The sequence below is a fragment of the Anguilla rostrata genome, chromosome 5 (genome assembly GCF_018555375.3).
Source record: "Anguilla rostrata isolate EN2019 chromosome 5, ASM1855537v3, whole genome shotgun sequence".
NCBI classification, from domain to species: domain Eukaryota; kingdom Metazoa; phylum Chordata; class Actinopteri; order Anguilliformes; family Anguillidae; genus Anguilla; species Anguilla rostrata.
Genome location: NC_057937.1, coordinates 15,882,952 through 15,891,270, shown reverse-complemented (window position 1 = coordinate 15,891,270; position 8,319 = coordinate 15,882,952). Strand labels below are relative to the sequence as shown.

The following is an 8,319-nucleotide window of genomic DNA, read 5'->3' as shown; positions in this document are numbered from 1 at the left end:
CTAATTGGTTGGGGGGGGGGGGTTGATATTGCGCTGTTGCAAATTTGATTCATGTCAATAGAAAAAGAGAACACAAAATTGCACAGCACACCTGGGGATGCAACACGAACTTTCCCATTTTCCTACAAGACAGCTCCATCGGCCCTGAAGGATCGAATTTGTATTGTATTACTTTTATACAGATCAGCGGGATGCTGTTTGATTCTTTGCTCGTTTGTCTTGGATGGACTCTGCTGGAAGGGAACTACAACTTCATGAAACCGAGTAAAATTCTCAACGTTCTCAACACACAAATCTGTGATTGTTGGATTTCACGCACAGATGATTTGGAGATATTTTAAATTTCATTAGGAGTCCTGATAACACATATTCTGTCATTGCCATGTAATATATTCCTTTTAAAAAATTAAACAATGCATTGGCTTAACAAGTTAAAGATTTATGATAGCCTGCCTGTTCCTTTATGTTAAATGATACCCTGGTACAGGTTTATAGTTCTCTGTTTTAAATTAGAAGCACAGCAAGGAAAGTATTAAATGGAAAGCAGAATGATGTAGTAGTGTTTCATTCTGGGGGATATTTTAGCTGGCACAATGTTGCCCTATAAAATGAATATAACCTCTGTGCTCTCAAACCTCTGTGTCCTTTATTGGTATGACCTAATAATATACCATATTGCTAAAGCATGGCTACAAATGGGAATTATTTGATACATTAGCAACTCTCTCTCTCTCTCTCTCTCTCTCTCTCTCTATTTCTCCACAGAGAGGTGAGCCATTTCATACTTTTCACAGAACAATTCACATCAGGATATAGTTTTAACAACTGTTTGAGATTATGTGTAAAATTATACTGTAACCACTCCTATGTTTCATTTCAAAGCATAAGGTTCCCATATGAAAACATAATAGGACATCTCTGGTAAATAACTGACAGATAGAATATGGTTGGAATTTATAACTTGTAATATTTTTAAATCAGATATAAGTCAACAAATGGTTTGTTAGTCTAATAAACTGATAAAATGAAAATCCATATTGTTCCAACAAAAACTTTCCCAGCTTGCATTCATTTGTGAAACACAAACATTCTGTGTGAACTGCACTAATTTTAGTGCATTCTATGCTCATTAAGAAAAATGTCCTCCGGGGCGGGAAAACATCCAGAGTGCTATCTTTTCCCAAAAAAGCACCAATCCAGACTTGGAACCTCTCTACCCTGACTCGGGGGTACCCTGGGAAATTCATTTTGAGGATATGTTGCCATTCTCTCTCTATGAAGTGTGATTTCAACTTTGAAGGAAAAAAGGTGTAGTGATTGACTCCATAGATAGACCAAGCGGGTCTGGAATAACACTCATGCTTCTTTATGGAGCAACGGAGCAAGTCATCAGACCAGAACAAGCTACCAAACAGCAGAGAATGGCCAAAAATCATTCACTGGGATGAACAAGGGCTCACAGTTACCCCACACAAACACACACATTATGGGTGATATTACAGTGACCGCACAATAGTAGTTAAACAACATCTTACAGAACACACAGCCTTTCAGTGGTTAGCAAGCTAACTTTTTAGCTAGCCACCCCTACACTATTCCCCCCCTCTGAAGAACTTGAATGACCTTGTGGCATTAGTTACCGAAAGCGGCCCTCACTTTTTCAAAGTCCGCAAGCCAAGACGACTCACCACATAGGCGCTTGCCTCGGTGGGGAAGTTGCACACTGGGGTCCTCAGCAGGAGGCAGGAGCAGTGAAGCAGGGGCTGGCTCAGGCACAGGAACAAGGCTCAGGTCAGACCTCGGCACAGGTTCTGGAGCAGGCGCAGAGTCAGGAACAGGCCACTGGAGACATTGACAATGACCCCCCCCCCCCTCCGCCCCCCCACCACGGTGCAGACTGGTGCAAGCAGTCATCGATGCAGGCGAGAGAGAAGGAGTCTTTTTTAGTGACCACATTCAGCCACCAGTAATCCACGCAAAACCTCTGGGAGCTGTCCTTCATCTGCAAAATCAATGATAGGGAGCCCCAGGGATCTCAGGGGGGCAGATAACCCTGGCTGCTGCCATCTCCTGAATCTTTGCCCCATCTGCTTGCTGTGTCAGGGGAAGCCATCAAGGGCACTGCCTGATGTGCCTGTACTGATTTTGTGCTGGGTGAATTGGGTTTGTGTGCACTTTCTGTCCCTACCTGCTGACAGATAGCAGAACTCAGCCAACAGAGTGCATAGCTGGTTGCACTCCTCCAGACTGTGTCCCTCATTGCTGCACTGCACAAGGTCTTCCACCACAGCCTGCACCTCCTTGGAGTTGCCTCTTGTGCTGGTGCGATGGGTTGCATTGACGTGGCTACTGGGGGCAAGTTTGGGCAGGTTGGGGCAGGCACCAGCCCTTTAGGAGGGTGAGATGCTTAGCTGTGTTGATGGTCACCCCAGCATCGATTAGGGTATCTAGGCCCAGGATGTAGGAGTTGGCAATGTCTGCTTGACAGAACTCCTGCTTGATAGTGACCAAACCTAGACGTAAGGGTAGCCAACAGTGACCATGCATGCTGTCTGCCCAGTCACTGTGTGTGCTAACAGTCCCATCTGAATCATAAGTGGTGGAGGAGCCCATGTCAGTGAGAGCAGTCACCTCATAATGTCTGGTCATCTTTCCTGAAGTCTTGTGAGTTCTTTACTGATGTGAAGACCCACTTCTGACACCAGTGTAGTGACTGACTCCATAGAGAGACCAGGCAAATCTGGGATAATACTCATACTTCTTTATTGATCGACAGAGCAAGTCATCAGATCAGAACAAGTTGCCAAAGAGCAGAGAATATCTAAAGGTCCTTCTCTGGGCTGAACAGAGCCCACGGTTACCCTCCGCACAAGCACACACACTAGTAATAGAGTGAATAACGAATGAGCAAAGTTGGGGATTTAAATCCTATGAAAGACAGTTAAACTTGTTCCTTTTGAACTTGCTATTCGACAGTGATAATCTATCCCAAAATGTGAGCCACTTTAAATAAGGCCGGTTAAACAAAGCTAGTATTTACAAGTGTGTAAGATATTTACCTGCCATTTATGCTTTGGCAGAAAACAGCTGTTATGCCCTTTTCAGAGTTACATGCTTTCAATGCCCACTGGTAATAATAATAATTTACTGTTTATTTACTTCCCAGTCTTTTTTTAAAGTAAGACGGTGAATTAAATTACATCCATGTGTACATTGCATGGCTTTTCACAACGCTCTATAGTGGAGAAAGTTCAGTAAGTCTTTGTTGCGCCCCAAATGTAATTTTGCTTTGCAGATGTACCTGATACCCAAAGTTACTCAAAGAAGACCAATCGAAACTTGCTTCTAAACTGTAACTCCACCCCCTCTTTAGTAATATTAAAAACCCTCCCCAAACCTCTGCTTCTTCAGCAGCGCCTTGGAAAGAAAAACGAGACACAAAATCTAGATGTAGCTGCAGAACGTAGGTAGCTACAATTATTAAATAACTTTTAAAAAATATTTTTAATCCACTGGCTTCTCGCAATGAACCACTTCAGATGCGTGGTGATATGGGCGGTTGCATTACCTGTTTGCATGGCATCGATTCATGGAATATACAATTTCGGCCAGTCAGAAACATTTTACAAGAAGAGAAACTGCAAACCCATTCCTGAGACCCTTCTACTATGTCACGATATAGAATATACGGAGATGAGACTTCCAAACCTTCTTGGGCACGAGACGATGAATGAGGTTCTACAGCAAGCATCATCGTGGATTCCTCTGGTCCAGAAACAGTGTCATCCGGACACGAGGAAGTTCTTATGCTCACTCTTTGCTCCGGTGTGTTTGGACGATTTGGACGAACCTATTCAGCCGTGCCGGTCCCTCTGCGAGAGCGTGAAAGAAGGCTGCGCTCCCGTGATGTCCGCTTTTGGCTTCCCATGGCCGGATATGTTGCAATGTGACCGCTTTCCACCAGATAATGATCTGTGTATACCTCCCGTCGGCATTGATAATTTGGTGCCCGCCACCAAGGAAGGTAAAGTAGCCTGTCAGGAACTATGGAACGTGGAAATGCACAGATCTCGCATCATCACATTTCATTTGTCCCGTAACAATGCTATTGGACAAAATATAAATACATTTGGATAGGCTATGGTATGGTTTTTGCAGTAAAATTAAAATATTCGTTGTTAATTAAACTGTAGCAGTAGAAGTCCAAACCTTGATATGTGGCTTTCTCTACCTAGATTAAATCTAACACAGGATATTTTGCTATATGGAGAATCTCCTGTGATAGCCTATTGCAGGGTCTTAAATGCGTGAGTGTCACTAGTGCACCCGGTCGCTACTCTAGCAATTGGGAGATTTCATGTTCAGTCGCTGGGAAATATCGAACATACGGTATATTCCTCTTTACCGTAACTGAAGGTTGATCTATGTGATGACTTGTGTGCATTTTAGAATTTCACACATTTGGATTGCGTTTATTAACATAAAAAGGCAAGCTTCACAAAATTGATTGGTTAAAGCTCTGCCTTTCTCCGTTGTTTGACAAGAGCTATCGATGCAAAGGCTTTTGGGGGGTTCCTTGTGATATATAGCCTATATTATTTGGGCTATTTAAAATGTGTTTATAGTATGGATAACATATGCATTTCATGTTAAAAAAACAGCGCTGCCAATGGTAATTAAACAAACTTTATTCGGGGCATATGGTACATACGCCATGTTGCTCTTCAGCAGAAGTTCCAACATAATTGCGAATTAGTCAAACTGGGTTTATGCAGGCCTGTTGTCTTAAGATTTAGTAAATAGCCTAATATGTCTCCCTTCATTCATTCAACCATGATCCATGAATATAGTTTATTCATAACATGTATTTACGTCTGCTTCAGTTCCAAAGGTGTGTGATCCTTGCAAAGAAAAGGAAGAAAACGAGAACGAAATTGTTGACAGCCTTTGTAAGAATGATTTTGGTAAGTTACCAGTTATCTATTTTTTGTCAGTTATAACTGTTTGAAGAACACAATTGTTCTATGCCCATTTGACGTATTTCCCAGTGCAATTTACTTTATTAATGTGTTCCGCTTAACAATGCACTACAGAGGTATAAACTTTATAAATAGCCCACAGTAAGAACTATATGTGCTAATATACTGGGGACAGTTTCCACATGGGGAGGTATTTCGGTATTTTTGGTGTCGATGTTTTCCCTTTTCCCACGACCATTAAGTTCAGTAGCCTTCCCTTTTAGGTAGGCTATTTGTGGGCGACTTATGTACCAGGTTCTTAAATCAATGCCATTGCATGGCTCTATGTGGTTTTCTGCTTCACAGCACTCAAGATCAAAGTGAAGGAAATCGCGTACATGAATGGAGACACCAAAATCGTCCCTGAAACAAAAAGCAAGACCATCTACAAACTGAACGGGGTGACTGAGCGGGATCTTAGAAAGACCGTTCTGTGGCTGAAAAATGGCCTGCAGTGCACATGCGACGAGATCAATGACATTAACGCCGCCTATCTAGTGATGGGACAGAAGGTAGACGGGAACCTGGTCATCACCTCCCTAAAGCGGTGGCAGCGCGGCCAGCGCGAGTTCAAGAGAATCTCCCGCAGCATCCGAAAACTTCAGTGCTGATCATGCCCCGTTCACACTGCACTGTCAAGGGCGTTCAGCACCTTTAGAGCTGTCGGTGGGTTTCGCGACACAGTTTCGCCACGGACCACTAACCGTTTACGCGTAAATAATGCATACTGACAATGAACTCCGCATTTAACAACCTATAAGACTTACCTTTGCCGATGGAGTGGCATGCTATTTTCAATAATAGAGCATTATTTTGAGCTAAAAAATCTGAATAAAAAACGTGAGAATTAGCTGGCTATATTCTCAACATATGCATCTTTTAATTTAGCTTTCGTATGCTTGGGAATCTGTTCAAAGCATGTTTTTAATACCTAAAATGTTTTTAAATCCTGGCCTACATTGACTGAATCTAGCTATTCATGTAACACGGATGTGAATGCATGTGCTTTTTAAATCGACATTTCTGTGTTGATAATATTTTGCGCTTCTTTTTGTTTTTCAGCACATGTACTGCACTGTTTTTTAAAATCTTATTTTACTTTTATTCTGTTTTTAAAAACGCATTTTTTTTTATAACATAGGGCTTCAAGTTAGTTTGAATAGCACTGGTGTATTCCAGTGATGAAAATGTGTTTGGAGTCGTAGTCGTTAAATAGCCTACTTGTGCATTGTCCTTATAAATGAGAAACATTCATAGACAATGCACTAGGTACATGTAGATTTAACCACTGAGTGCCGCTATGTTTTCTTCCCGGCTGATTGTGCATTTTAAAAATGGCTCTTTACCAAAAATTTTATCTTGAATGTTGTAAAATACCACTTAAGAGTTAATTAGCATTTGCATATATAAGCATTGTATAAAGATGTATGTACATAGTGGGATACTGATTATTGTAACGCATTAAAGTGTAAAAAGTTCAGTTTATTTTTTAATGAACGACCTGTTTGGTTCCTAAGTTTCTTACACACGCTTTTCCATCCTGCACTCAAACAGTGTTGTAACTGTTATTTCTATGTGCAATTAGCCTGACGTGGCCTTCTGCGATACTAACCAAGAGATTTCGACTTATTACGCATATATGTAATTTGCTTAAACATTAAACTACACAAAATAGACTCCTTTGTATTGTATGACTTTGTGCTGGAACCACCAGACAACTAACATGAAAAATTTATGAAAATTATGTAATTGCACAATGCTAACATATTAGTATGTTTTCTATGATTTATATTTTTAGAAAAAAAAAATGAAGAAGCAAATATTCACACAGTTAATACAGAAACATGGGTGTGTATCATTCAATAAACGGGGTCCTAAAAAAAAATGTATAGCGGCACTTATTTAATTCAAGGACACGAGTGGAAGGACAGGTGCAAAATGAATGAGTATTTTTTCCCCCAATGTGCAGCGCCCTCTTGAGGAAATACCTAAGTCGGACTGTGGCAAGCGGGTGTTTTTTTTGTTTGTTTTGTTCGTATTTTGTTTCAAATTTACACCCAGTTTGGGCATTCATTTGCACCATACACATAGGCTTTTTTTTGGGGGGGGGGGGGGGGGGGGGAGGTAATGGGCATTTATCTGTAGCCCTGAGCATTTAACCACTTTGCTATGTGATGTTATGTAGAGGCCACTAAAGTGGACAGCTACATTGCAAATACCATAATGAATCAATTTTGCCTATCTTATATACTGAATAGCCTTTAGCCCCCAGTGGCCAAAATATCAGAAAATATGTTGTCAGAGACAGTAATTATTGAGTTGGATTTAACGTACAAGATGCTAGACACTCATCTAGTCACATGAGTACAGAACATCAGTTAGGCTCAGGAACACAATTGTAATATCACCTAGGTACAGAAAGGCCACTGGGCACAATAGGGTTACAGTTTGGTTTATGTCTGAAGGAAAGAATATGTTGCAGCCACTCATTATTGTGTGATTGCAGTAACTCAATTTGTCAATAAGATTTCAAATAAGTCATTGTATGGTGTATCATGTGAACGCCAGAGATGGTGGCACTACAACTCAATGGCCTTTGACCTTTGTGATACTGGGCCCAACTCCTATCCATGGAATGCCTTCTGTCTGGTCACTGAATACGCACTCGAAAAAGAAATGTTCATGAGAAAGAGAAATAAGCAAGGATATCCTTATGTACAAAACATTTTTTTTATTTTTCTATGATCAAATCTGCAAAACACCTAGAAAAATATACAACGTTTAACTTTTTCCACAACATTGAACTTCGGGAGGTGGGGGGGAGAGGGAACGAAAATTAAAAAAGAACATTCACTTTTTTTGTTTTCCTTTTTTTTTTTTCCTGGTACGGATAAAAAGCAACATTCTGGCTCAGACATCGCCGCAGTAACCGGAGTCGTTGGAGAGCTGGGAGATGGAGCTCCGGTTGGAGGAGGAGTTCCAGATGTCCAGGTTCATGTGGGGTCCGAAGGGGTTGAAGCTGGAGAAGCTTCCGGGCCGGCACACCCCCAGGGGCTCGGGGCTGTAGGGCGACTGCGGGGACGGGGGGAGGGAGCGCTCGCGCTGGAAGTGGTTCTGGTACGGCTCGCTCTGCGGGGTCCAGATGGAGCCGAAAAGGCCCGACATGGGGGACAGGCTCCGGGTCCCGGAGAAGAACCCCTGGAGTGGAAGACAGAGGGTCAAGCCCAGCCAAAATAACAACTGCTCCAGAAAGGGAAACCTCTTGTGTGGTGATTAGGCTAGCACATCAAGTATGACTAAT

General features: G+C 41.9%; 2 protein-coding genes across 3 annotated transcripts in view; one reads left to right on the top strand and one right to left on the bottom strand.

Annotated features, from left to right (window-relative positions):
- Nucleotides 1–3,399: 3,399 nt before the first annotated feature.
- Nucleotides 3,400–6,694, top strand: LOC135254815 (secreted frizzled-related protein 2-like). Its single transcript, XM_064335340.1, has 3 exons — nt 3,400–4,024; nt 4,884–4,964; nt 5,325–6,694. The coding sequence occupies exons 1-3, from the start codon at nt 3,526–3,528 to the stop codon at nt 5,627–5,629; spliced, it is 885 nt and encodes a 294-aa protein (XP_064191410.1). The 5' UTR covers nt 3,400–3,525; the 3' UTR covers nt 5,630–6,694.
- A 1,035-nt stretch (nt 6,695–7,729) lies between these two features.
- tmem131l (transmembrane 131 like) overlaps nt 7,730–8,319 on the bottom strand; it is a 39,987-nt gene continuing 39,397 nt past the window's right edge. For both annotated transcript variants that reach the window (XM_064335339.1, XM_064335338.1), the window contains exon 34: nt 7,730–8,216. In XM_064335339.1, the coding sequence (XP_064191409.1) occupies nt 7,929–8,216 (288 nt within the window). In that variant the 3' untranslated portion in view covers nt 7,730–7,928. The remainder of the gene's footprint in view (nt 8,217–8,319) is intronic.

Excerpts from the sequence above, each read along its gene's own strand:
- LOC135254815 (XM_064335340.1), top strand. The coding sequence starts at position 3,526 with ATGAACCACTTCAGATGCGTGGTGATATGGGCGGTTGCATTACCTGTT. Across the intron at positions 4,025-4,883 it reads GGTGCCCGCCACCAAGGAAG|TTCCAAAGGTGTGTGATCCT; the intron begins GTAAAGTAGCCT and ends CGTCTGCTTCAG. Across the intron at positions 4,965-5,324 it reads CCTTTGTAAGAATGATTTTG|CACTCAAGATCAAAGTGAAG; the intron begins GTAAGTTACCAG and ends TCTGCTTCACAG.